Raw genomic sequence first — 12746 nt, 5'->3', positions numbered from 1 at the left:
AGTTCTTACTTCTGACATCTAACAACCGATCCAAATAATATTAAAAAAGGGTATTTGTGGGGACATCAGCCATGTCACAAATTTGTGTCGGTCAGGAGCGAGACTTTTGCAGGCTTCCAGGTTACGAGGAAAGTGTGGTTTTTTTTTTTTTTTTTTTTTTTTGATTAGGTAAGAAAACTAGGTTGATCCTCTAGGGTAGGACCAACCTATCTCATCCTTTCGAATGAGGGAGGTAAGTTGAAGCCACCGGCTATCAAACCACCTCGAAAGAGTTGGACATGAATGTCCAACCAAGCGCATGAAGTCAAGAACCTTATCGGCTTCATTTAAAGAATGTTTAATTATCACTTCATCGAAAAAATGAAGGTCTAATTTCACATCCCACGGAATTTGCCAAGTACCTCGAATCGAGTTAATAACACATAAGTTATCACCCTCCACAATTAAGTTTGAGATTCCTAAGTATTTAGCTAGTAAAATACATTCTTTTAGAAGAGGCAGTGACATTACTGACATACGAGGACAAATGTTGCAACGTGTGGCATGATGAACAACTCGTGTCACGTGCAATTCTAAATATCGTCCTTCGTATGATCCTATCCTTTAGCCTACTCTTTGGTTTTAATTTGTGGGTCCTCTTATAATTAGCTAAAACTGTTAAAAACACACTTTTTTATTGATTTAATTTCTTGATTTATAGGAACAAACTCCAGGAAACCAGTTGAAGAATTTATAATTTGTAATTAGGTGGGAGCTTTCATCATGGCTACTTCTCAGGTGAGATTTGCATGCATTTTAATCATTTATCATTGTTTTGTTGAAAATTTCTCAGTTTGAGTTACAACAATTGTTCACAATTAAAATACATACTACCTACACCGACTCCTTTCGTATCGGTCATCTGTTTACTTATTCCTCAATATGTCTTCCTTACAAACGGGTCAAATAACACAACTTGCATAGATGAGACAAATCTTTTGCTAACCTCAATACGTTGTGTTTTTGTCTTATGTGTGATACTTGTCTCATGAGAATTTGTATTTCGTTCATTTGTTTACTTTTCTCTGGTAAGAAGATTTTTTAGATGCATAGATGAGATAAATCTTTTGCTAACCTCAATGCATTGTGTTTTTGTCTTGTCTCATGAGAGTTTGTATTTCGTTCATTTGTTTACCTTTGAAAGTAAGAAGATTTTTTAGCCTAGTTGATCATAGGCATCCATTGTACTATTGTAGTCCACTTGGTATCCACCAAAACCACCGTAAATGGTCTTCTCCCCTTTTCATAGTCTTTGTGCCAAATCAAAGGTAAACAAATGACCAGGACAGAGGGAGTAGTACTTACATCTACCATATACTTGAATCGGTTCCTCGAAATTGCCTCATTTTCTTACTCGGGGTATTTTGTTAAACATAAATTCTTGTTTTTACGAAAAAACAAGAAACGGGTTAAGTATATATATGAGAAAAAAAAAAAGTAGATTTGGTTAGGAAATGACAAACTTTTGTTTCATCACTTCATGTATATATTTAACCCCTTTCTTGTCGTCTTAAGGGCGATCAAGTGTTAATTGAATTGGCGATCAAGTGTTAATTGAATTGCTCCATTTCTTTTTTTCTCTACCTTTAAATATGTAACTGATCTTTGTTAGTCAATACAACTAAAATGTCGACTAGCGAGTAAAATAATTGAGTAGGGTTACTCGTCACCTATGTTCGGAAACTAGTTGACATGAATTATCATATTAACGCCGAGGCTGTCCTCCTTTACACACAACAAATGTGGCCTACAGGCTACATGCTTTTGGTCGCATTACTTGCTGTACTTCATATACATACCATGGTTACCCGATTCGCTATGAATACGTCCTTACCAATTTGCGATTCGCTCTTACAGAATGTACGTTATATGTATTTTCAGTTAGCAACATAATAGAATTCGCATTTAACAATTCGCTATTTGTAGGGTACCGAGCGAATTCGGTAAACCATGATACATACTTGAAAAATGACTCTCCCGGTTAAAAAACACAGACGGGTAAAAATTGCGTACCTCTGTGTTACCGTGTGAATGAAAAACAAACATGAAACATATATGGTCTAAAAGCATTTGAGTTTTATAAAAATTCGCTTTTCTCATTGGTTGGGAGTACAATGACGTGGTATGATTCTAAAATGAGTGTCACTTGATTACAGGAAAAGGTACCCTTAGGCGGTCCGTCTGAAACTTCAGCAGAAACTGGGAAAGGCAAAAGCAAGATATCAAAACATGTCACACATGGCTATCATACTGCTGAAGGGAAAGCGGGTCATTCGATGGAGGATTTTGTTTTTGCAGAATTTAAGGAGGTGGAAGGCAATGAGCTTGGTCTCTTTGCCATATTTGACGGTCATGTGAGCCACGAAGTCCCTGATTATCTTCGAACCAATTTGTTCAACAACATCTTAAAAGAGGTAGTATTTCGATACCATTCAAAAAATTGTCGACTTCAATAGCGCTGTCAAATTTAAGGATTTTAATGTAAGCAGACCGTAAATCATTTTGGAATTAAGGCTCTGGAGTCTATTTTCCGTATTTTGTTATATTAGTTTTACTCTATGGTACTCCGCTTCTTGAAGATTCATTTAACTATATTTCCTGATGAGCAGCCGGACTTTTGGAACGAGACTGAGAAAGCTATCAGGAGAGCATACCAGATGACTGATGAAACGATTCTGAAAAAATCGGCTGTTTTGGGCAAAGGTGGCTCAACTGCAGTTACAGCAATTCTAATTAACTGTGAGAAGCTTGTGGTCGCAAATGTTGGCGACTCTAGAGCTGTTATCTGCAGGAATGGTAAAGCTAAACAACTGTCAATCGATCATGAACCGGATTCAGAAAGAAAGGATGTCGAGAAGAGGGGTGGTTTCGTCACCAAGTTGCCCGGTATGCAAATGTCATGTTTTATTCATCTCTTCCCTTTACACTTATGTGCTTGAATGACTCCCTCCGTCCCGGTCATTTGCTGTCCTATTCCATTTTGGGGTGTCTCAGTCAATTGTTGTCCTTTCTATTTTAGGGTTTCATTTGATGAACAATTTGATCATTCACATTCAATTTGGTCCACTTGTCATATTATATTTGGCCCCCTCCTCTTTCTTTGGTCTTTGGGCCAAAACCAAAGAACAACAATTGACCGGGACGGAGGGAGTATATAAGATTGTTTACAGCATTTTAACATCTCGATTACCGGTCTAGCTTTTGTTATAATTAAATTGATATCCGATTATCCGTCCATAATGGTTGATAATTTGATATAGATGTGAAGATGAAGTGCTAATACTTTATGATTGATTTAGGGGATGTGGCACGAGTTGATGCCCAGCTGGCAGTGGCGCGGGCATTCGGAGATAAGAGTATAAAAGACCACCTTAGCTCAGAGCCTCATGTTGTGGTTGAGACGATAGACGACCATGTGGAACTTGTTCTCCTTGCTAGCGACGGGATTTGGCATGTGAGTCCCTAATGATGCCCTATTTACGCGCCTCATTTCTCTCTGTGACGTGGTTTTTAATTTTTACTCACCGGCCCTGATAAACTGAATAACCGGAGATCCGGACAGACTAACCGAAAATTCAAACAGAATAACTGAACTTTACTGGAACCCGACTTGGGCCCAACTTCATTGGGCCTTTATTGACCGTATGTCCATAAACCTGATCGGATATGATCCATCACTTATATCTTCAACAAATGGCAAAATTGTTAAATAACGTGACACGAAATGACCAACTTGAACTCGATCGGAGAGGACCTCAAGTTAAACTGACCGCACCTGTTAAAGGCGCAGCCAAAACAAACTTCAGCTCAAAATGACCCGACTAATTCGACCAGACTCGAAATACATAAATGCTCGTATTGAGTGTCACTCATCGAACCAAATATTGGAATTAGACTGATATCTTAACTGATATTCTAGGTAATGGACAACCAAGAGGCAGTCGACTGCGTTAAGAGCATAGACGATGCACAGGCGGCTGCGAAAGCTTTAATCGATGAAGCACTTAAAAGGAACAGCACAGATGATATCTCTGTTATAGTAGTAAGATTCCAGTGACAAAATATCTTCAACTTATTGGAGATTAAAGGTCAGTTTTGTCGTTTGCTCGTTAGTAGAATATATAACAATATGCCGGTTAGTTGACTTTCAATGTGGCTGTCTAAGTCATGGAATCCTTTTTACTAAGTTGCTTTCCTTAATCATAACCTATCTTTGCTTGATATTTTGAAATCTCACTTTTTTTTTTGCGCGACTTCATTTCATCGATTTCATTTGGAAGCACCCATAATGCCAAATTTTTAAAGCAGAATCGGAGGTATTGGTTCTTGCTGTGGGGATTGTTCCATTTGACACCTTTGCTAGTTGGTTTATGCGGTCTCTGTCTCTAGTATCGCTAACTAGTAGTATTCGACATTCCCATTTTATGTCAATAGAGGATAGATCCCAGCCTATTGATAAAGTAGTCATCCGACATCCGCACACTTCACAAGTCACAACCTTAGGTCAAATTACCACCCGTCTAGTTACCTTGGATCACTTTAGTTCATATGACGTTAAAAATCGGCAAATCATGCAACTTTTAAGACTTTGGGGAAGCATAGTAGTCCTAATTACCATGTTATAGACAAAAATGAGTGTTGATCTAGGGTTATTGCGGTCCTGAGGTCTCTATGAGTTGGTGTTATCAACTGCTAACTTAAAGGGCAGCCCGGTGCACGATTGCGTCCCCGCTAGGCGAGGGTCCGGGGAAAGGTCCCACCACAAGGGTGTAACTGGGGCAAGCCTTCCCTTGCCATTTTGGCAAGAGGCCGCTCCAAGGACTTGAACCCGTGACCTCACGGTCACAAAGCAACACCTTAACCGGTGCGCCAAGGCTCCCCTTTATATCAACTGCTAACTTATTTTGAAAAATTCACATTGGGTGATCCGGAATTCGGAAATGCCAATATTGAAGGCTATAATACACTAGGGACGACGGTGCGAATATCAAACAAAAATTGTCATCAACATCCTAGTTTTTTAGGCACATGCTAGGGCTTTTTCATGGATGTTGTGATGGCTTTGGATTGAATAATATACATTAAATGGTGCATCCTACCTCTTAAACTCTCTCATGGTAGAGGCATGATGGTTTGAGAAACACAAAGAGCTAAACCGGGCACTCACGTGACACGGTAGTAGTCCTAGGGTGTGTATATGAGTTTGTCTGAACAACCTCAACCCATTCTCACACTCTCGTCCGGAATGGTTCCGAAAAGTTAATTTTGAAGCCTGTAATCCACTTTTAGGATAGCTCACTAGGAGCGGAGTTATAATCAAATGAAAAGTGTCCAGAACCATCACATGGGTTCACAATGGCTTTGGGGATGACAATTGATGCATGCATAATTAAACAATACAATGGTTTTTAAAGCCATCTTCTAACTTCTACCTTGTTGTGGCCTTGTGGGCATAAATGTACCGAAACCCCCCTAGGCGGTAGAACAGAACACCTATGCGGCACAAAAATAGTCTTTAGGTGACTATATATGAGCCTATGAGGTGGTGTGGATAGCCACAACTCATTTTGACACAGTCGTCTAGAATTCCTCCGAAAGTCTAATGTGAAGGATATTAGGCTATAATTCACTCTCGTGACAGCTTCTCGGGTCACTGTTGCAGAATTGATTGAAAATCACCGGAGAGGGTGCCAATACATTTGAGACTAGAAACCGCATTGCAACTATCTCAGTTGCGCAGGTTTTATTACTGGTCTAATGGTTACTTCAACCCTTACGATCATAGAACCCGTCTCCCTGACGGGATCCTTTATTGTCCTAGCGACAAGAACCGCATTAACCTTGCCTCCGAAAAAGAAAAAGTGCACCAACCTCTACTAACAGTGGAGGAAGATGAGAGCTCCTAATTGAGTATGACATCATACCAATTATTCCTTTCATCAAGGAAATGTAGGTCCAAATTTCAGCAAACAAAGCTACATGGACCACGGCTTCCGCTTTTATTATATTCCGTGCAACCTACTCTCTTTCTGATGTGTTTTGTTGTAGGGAGTAATGTTTTCCTTTTGTAGCTGCACATTATTTCGTGTACTTCCATGGTAAAACGTAAAAAGCGACCCGGGTTGTGATTTTACGCTTTCATATTTGTCCTTTTACCGTAAAAAACACTTCCTTGACTGATGTGATACTTTTTCTTCTGTCGAGTGAGCCACTTGACAACTATGTTACTCCGACTCTTCTGATTCCCCACGTACCTATGTCCGACACTCGGACAAGGGTATGAGACTACGACATCTCATTTTAAGCCATTTTTATGCATATTTTCCATAAAAATGGCCCAGTCCGACACTTGGACACGCACCCGTGTCGGATACTTGTAAAAGAGTGAGCAACATAACTAGACAATACTCCGTCTTAACCACAAAGCTAAGACGGCTTGTATGAATAATATGATAGACTAGGAATGTGCTTATTATTTAACTCTTCATGCATGATTCGACGATAATTAAAGTAGTAGCTCACATATATATGAGCTCTAATTATTCACAAGTCATAGTTACACCACAAAAACTAGAATGCTAATTACTAGATAAAATGACATAATAAATCCCACATTTGACAATATTATGTCGAATAATGATGTGATCATAGTGACAGAAGAGAGGGAGCAATATCGATACCACGATTTTGTTGATATGCTTATCTGATCTGAAACTGTTTGTAAGTAGGACTTGAAGAAGCAGGGTAAGTAGTCATTTGTACTCTGCTTGTTACTGGATCAGATGGCCTACACTGAGTGTTAGCGGGTTCAGCTCTTGTCCGGCCTGAGGAGCTGCCTTCTCCTTGAGATTCCGCGGTGGTCTTACGGCGCCTTTCATTGTGCCCGGCTAGCCGCCTCCTGCAGCTCCTCTTCGCCTCATCAAATTCCGTCAATTCATGAAACCTATTTATAAAATGGACAGTTAGTTGCTATTCATTCTCTGGGAGTAGTAAATATTAACCACTTCCTCCGAAGTTTAAAAGATCCTGATCATATATTTGCGGGAATTTTTGGAGTTTTATGTCACGGGTCAAGACCATTGGCGGTTTTAGGGGGGCTAGCAGGGGCCCTGGCCCCCGCTGGCCAAGGAAAATTTCGGAAGTTTGGTTAAAATTTCCGATTTTTTTTCAAGTTTCCGTTATATCATTACTTGTTCGCCCACAGCGCCCCTGCTAGCCAAGGAAAATTTCGCAAGTTTGGTTAAAATTTCCGAAATTTTTCAAGTTTCCGTTATATCATTACTTGTTCGCCCCCGCTGAAATTTCTCTCTCCCCCTAACTAGAAATCCTGGCTTCGCCACTAGTCAAGACCAACATATTTGCTGGTCGAGTTATGTACTCCTTAGAAGTTCTGAATGATAGAACAACAGTTTAGGGCGTGTGAAGCACGTTTATACCCTGATGACGAGTCGAGATCAAATCTTAAACCGGGGTTTACTACTAGTATCAGTTTGACGTATGTGAATATCGTTTTAACTTGAATATACGTCGTCGTTTTCAACATAGATTTTCAAAAGCGTACTATGTAAATTTGTTTTAAGAAAAGGGAAAGTGAAGAGAGGACCTGCTACATTGTTGACAGAAACGTTGTCTGAGACCAGACACAAGAACAGAAGGTGCCTTAGCATGAAACTCACACACCTTATGACGCCGATGGTAACGCTTTGCATCGGTTAGTTCCACCGTGCATTTCTCAGCTTGGCAACAAACACTGCCTCCACCACCACCACTAACGCCACCTCGCTTTCCACCGCCTAACCTTTTCTCTTTCTTTTCTCCTCCGTCAATCATATCGCCGTCTCCTCTCATGTGGGTTTTTTGGAAATCCATGATAAATTATGTTTGTGAAAATTGTGGGAGTTTTTGTATTATTTATGTGGGGAGAAAGGGGTGAATTGAAGTGTTATTATGAGGACTACAATTCAAGGAAATTAGTACTAGTGTACAACATTTTCACTTTTTTTTTTTCTTCTTCTTTCGGTTTCTTATAACCGGTTTTTGCTTTTGATGTCGAACCAATTTTGTAAACCCAGCCTCGACTATAATGTCCCTTAATCGATTTAACATTTTATGCACTTTCATCTTGCTTGGTTGCAGTGGCGGAACCAGGATTTGTGCTTGGGGGGAGAAATTTTAGGGGGGCGGATGAGTAATAATATAAGGCACACTCGATTTTTTTTTTTGAAATATTTAACTAAAAACTTCGAAAAACTCAACCACCAGGGGAGGCTATTAGCCCCCCTAGTTCCACCACTGCTTGGAGTGGGAATAGTACTGATTCCAAAAGTTACAAGCCTTTTTTTTTTTTCATATCAGTGCTACTTGATTTTGGTCTATGTTTGATTCTTCAGTTAGTCTCTCTTAAGACTTCTTAATCGTCTTAACATTAAAACAGGTCAAATATCATCCTACATGAGCATTTAAGATAGATTCTTTGGTTTTAACCTGTCTCTAGCGTGCAGGACTCGAAGATGATCACAATATCGCCAATTTACCACTGATCAACGTTGTCCGTCAGTGTCTACTTTGTTTTCACCGAGTTGTTGCATCTTCCCAACCTAAGATCATTATTAAGAAATCATTTTACGATTTTAAGTAGGCGGGTTTAATGAAAATAATCACACAATTGTATGCTCTTTCAAAAATAAGACGGAATTGTTTCTTTCGACAATATTAACCCGACAAAAATCGGAAATCTGAGATGCAAAGTAGTTTTGAGTAGCAAAAGAAAGAGCAAAGTTACCCATTGAGAGGGACAAGTCAAGGAGAAGAGGAAGGACTTTATAAATGTGGGTGTGTACCTTGTATGCTTTCAACAACGACTAATGTTATCGCACATTTGATGGCACTTAATGCAACACTATGTGAAAATTCATGAGATCTGTACTATTCCCTTCCATCTTTTCTTTTCTTTGTTGTGTCCACTCGTTTCGCGACTATTTACTCTCTTGCTAGTGCATTTACGACTTTTCGCTTTCAACTTTGGTACCAAACCCGTAAAGTACGTTGGTTCCATGTTATACTATGTGTACGCGTTATGTCTCTATAGTCGTCAACAACAACAATAACATCAGAGCCTTAATCCCAAAATGATTTGGGATCGGCTGACATGAATCATCCTTTAGAATCGTCGATGTAAAAAATAGTTCGGATCTTTATCGATTGGTTCTCTCATTATACGGTAATTTTGTTCCGATCTCCCTCATTGAAGCGATTTTTATGAACATGTGCCTAGCGACATTCTCACAAATAAGTGAATTATGTTATCTATGTTTTGTCTCCCGGTAACCAAGCATATGGTTAAGTGAACAGCGCAAAACGCGTGGTGGCGAAGACGGTATAGTGATAATTTTGAACGACTTTTCGTAATGTATAAACTAAATCTACTTTTTTTTTTTTCTTACTCCGACGCCTCATTACTAGGAGACCAAGACTGATTAGTCAGTCGATTTTGCCTCATCCTGCTGCGGCATATAAATTAACGGTTGCCCTTTTACGTTTTTTTTTTTGTCTCGTGATACTTGCATAGCGTCTCTTAGATTGTCGCTTACTTCCCGTGGTGCATTCTCATACGATACATTACTAGCGACTAAGCAAACTAGGAAAAAAAATCGTAAATCTATAATTCACCGCTGTCCAAGGCACAAACCCGCCCATGCCAGCTACCCCTAGCTCTAATATTGACCACAAGACAGAGACATAGACTTGGATGTTATTCGACACAATCAAGATTAGAAAAAGCATAGAAATCCGGGGGGATAGACGGATCCACAAGCCCGTTCTCTAGAGGCGTATACAATAACTCGCTCATAAACACAAGCAAAACAAACTCGACCAGTTCCCTTCAGGAACTCTAAAGGCGTCTCGATTCCCTTGCACTCCTATTGGAGTCACCTCGGTGCGAGGTAATATACTAACTAAATTAGTAATGGCAGAAAAACGAGATATAATTTGGTCCATGGACAAGTCCATTACACCCATATTTCGAAGAAAGCGAAAATATAGAACTAGTTCTAGTCTACTTAACAAAACAATTAGAATCAACACAACCTAACAAACGCGATGTCTGGACATGCGGATCGCATGTCCATAGACTTGATCTTTCACGGTCAATCTAGGGCGACCGCCTTTGGTCGTAACCTCCGGCTTTCCTTCTCAAATCCTCAATATTTTTGTCTACATAACCTTGATCACTACCTCTCATATTATCCCCGTAACGCTTCTCATTATTCTCGTCGTCATCACCCAACACCGAATCCTTTATCTTCTCTGTAGTCTCCTTGATGCCTCCCCAAGACTTCTCCATCCCTTCTGCTACCGCTGCTCCTGCATTTAACGCGGTCTCAACTACGCCTTTTGTTCCTCTTTTTGCTTTCTCTGTCACGTCCTCGGTCCTCTCACGAATGTCGTCGTGTTCCCGGTTTTTCTTGATGTTCAAGTTATCTCTTGGGTCATCCACTGTTAAGTGGACCTTGGGTGGGCTTCTTGGTGGAGGTGCACCAACATTATGCTGTTCATATTGATTTCACATATACCGAGAAGAAAAGAAAAAAAAAAAAAACTTCGTTAGGGACCGAGATTACTAATAGCGTTCAATTAACTACCTAAGTGGTCATTAAGTTACATGAAAGAAATCTCCAACTCGCATATTAGATGATTGTATCGTAGAAATATGGATTAATGTAGGTTTATCTATTTTCATTTTAAGCGATATTGAAAAGAGAAATAAATATCTCAAAATGTAGAACTGGCATATCTACTGAGTACGTATTTTAAAAAAGTGAGTGCAATAACGTGTTAATGCTTATGATTCTTAGAACCCAAAGCCAAAGGTATCACTAGTCAAATCTAAATTATTGTGATGGTAGTCTCTGTATCAGTACAACTCGGTATTATACAATATACACTGGTCATTTATTTACATATTATCACAGTGGTGGAGCTAGGGGGCTAGCAGGGGCAACTGCCCCCTGACGGATGAAATTTTCGAAGTTTTTTTTAAGAAAATATTCAAAATAGTTTTGAGCACCTTATGTAATTAGTCGTTCGCCCTCTTTCGCCCCCTAAAATCAGATCCTGGCTCGCCATTGCTTATTCATTCTCTATATTAAGAATATTATTGAAAGGTAATTTGATAATCCAATTATCTACATAGCCTATTGTCCACTTGTCACCACAATAATATATAGCTACAAATGTCCTCTCTGATCTTTATGCCAAAATTAAAGATAAACAAATGAAACCGGGGAGGGGACGGAGGGAGTACAAAGACTAGCTTTACAAAGTAAATGTAAATAAATGACTGAAAGGAAGTTTCAACTAAATAAAAGTACAACTACTCTAAGGTAAAAAAATTTAGCGGGACGAACAAATAATGGTACTTCTATTGCGTGCCAGGAGTGGCATAGTCGAGATTTATAGTTGGGGGCGAAAAATTTCAGCGGGACGAACAAATAATGGCATGACGATAACTGAAAAAAGTTTTCAGGATTTTAACTAAAACTTGCAAGTTTTTTCTTGACCAGCACGGTGAGCCCCTAAATCTGCCACTGCCTATTGACAAAGTATATAAACATGCAATATAATTACTCAATTACCTCATTGTTGTGGCTAACATAGGAGAAGCTTGCAATCCTTGTAGTGTTGATGAAATCATGTTGAGGTGATGAACCAAATTTGGAAACATTTACAAAATTTCTCCCAACTTTAAACAAAACCTTCATCATGGAGTAGTTAATTTGCAAAGTGATAAAGTATAAATTAAGCTAGTTTTCTTTATAGCAAGGTTTGTTACTTTATATTGTTACGTTTTGAGTGTATATTTTGGACCGTCATAATAAAGTGTAAATATGTGATTTTTATGAAGGTGCATTCATTGTTGGTACTTGGTACGTGGTGCATGGTTAGGGTATAGCTTAGTCATTGATTGACACGTTTATGTGATATAGCACGTGTCTCTACGTGTCTTATTACCTCATTTAAAAAAAAATCAGTTTTTAAATAATCTCATCTTTATTAATTCAGAAGACAATACTCAATCCAGGGCGTGTCACATCATTAATTCAGCCTTTTTTTTTTTGGAAATTCATGTTATGGTGGGACTCGTTAGTGTGTAATGTATTTATTTCTTCAGAATTCCGGCTATATAAACATGCGACAAATTCCGTCTTAGAACAAATTCTATGAAATAATACTATGAAATAATTTTATACATACCGAATAAGTACAATAGAAATGTAAAAAAAAAAAAAAAAATACATCCAAAAACATTAATACCGGCGCAATTTTGCACGGGTTTAAAACTAGTTGTATTTTTATACAACAATATTTATATAAAACCGTTTATATAATCATTATTGTAAAATCAAATGATTATTTACCTAAAAACCCTACTAAAATAACTTCCATTAATTACTGATGGGGCATATTCTGCACCCGCTGACCAGTCAACATATTGAGCAAGGTCAAAGATATCCACAAAGAAGTCAACAAACTTTAGATGTGACTAACCGACGCCACATTGCGGCCTGTCTCTTGTGCCTCGGCGGGGACAACTAGCCCGCCGAGGCACGCATCCGCGAACTCATATCCAAGACCCCTCGGCGGTGAGTAAACAAACAGGCCCGCCGGCCTGCCATGGGTCCCTCGGCCGAGGGGTAGATCGCTTT

General features: G+C 39.1%; 3 protein-coding genes across 5 annotated transcripts; 1 reads left to right on the top strand and 2 right to left on the bottom strand.

The window, feature by feature from the left end:
* Positions 1 to 529: 529 nt before the first annotated feature.
* Positions 530 to 8924, top strand: LOC141646988 (putative protein phosphatase 2C 39). 3 transcript variants are annotated; one of them, XM_074455012.1, is made up of 6 exons: positions 530 to 588; positions 701 to 777; positions 2196 to 2453; positions 2649 to 2925; positions 3339 to 3493; positions 3959 to 4261. In XM_074455012.1, the coding sequence occupies exons 2-6, from the start codon at positions 763 to 765 to the stop codon at positions 4094 to 4096; spliced, it is 843 nt and encodes a 280-aa protein (XP_074311113.1). In that variant the 5' UTR covers positions 530 to 588; positions 701 to 762; the 3' UTR covers positions 4097 to 4261. The 3 variants fall into 3 exon arrangements, with proteins under 3 accessions (XP_074311113.1, XP_074311114.1, XP_074311112.1); XM_074455013.1 differs by lacking the exon at positions 530 to 588 and adding an exon at positions 8541 to 8924 and having other exon boundaries at positions 682 to 777; positions 3959 to 4127; XM_074455011.1 differs by lacking the exon at positions 530 to 588 and having other exon boundaries at positions 682 to 777.
* LOC141646989 (squamosa promoter-binding protein 2-like) lies at positions 6495 to 8121 on the bottom strand. Its single transcript, XM_074455014.1, has 2 exons — positions 7643 to 8121; positions 6495 to 6982 (listed from the first exon to the last, which is right to left on the bottom strand). The coding sequence occupies exons 1-2, from the start codon at positions 7906 to 7908 to the stop codon at positions 6739 to 6741; spliced, it is 510 nt and encodes a 169-aa protein (XP_074311115.1). The 5' UTR covers positions 7909 to 8121; the 3' UTR covers positions 6495 to 6738.
* Positions 8925 to 9772: 848 nt separating the features above from the next.
* Positions 9773 to 11952, bottom strand: LOC141646987 (uncharacterized). Its single transcript, XM_074455010.1, has 2 exons — positions 11676 to 11952; positions 9773 to 10588 (listed from the first exon to the last, which is right to left on the bottom strand). Exons 1-2 carry the CDS (start codon positions 11802 to 11804, stop codon positions 10193 to 10195), a joined length of 525 nt encoding a protein of 174 aa, XP_074311111.1. The 5' UTR covers positions 11805 to 11952; the 3' UTR covers positions 9773 to 10192.
* Positions 11953 to 12746: the final 794 nt, after the last annotated feature.

The sequence above is a fragment of the Silene latifolia genome, chromosome 3 (genome assembly GCF_048544455.1).
Source record: "Silene latifolia isolate original U9 population chromosome 3, ASM4854445v1, whole genome shotgun sequence".
Taxonomy (NCBI): Eukaryota; Viridiplantae; Streptophyta; class Magnoliopsida; order Caryophyllales; family Caryophyllaceae; genus Silene; species Silene latifolia.
The sequence above is the reverse complement of the archived record's forward strand: the minus strand, read 5'-3'. Positions and strand labels throughout refer to the sequence as shown.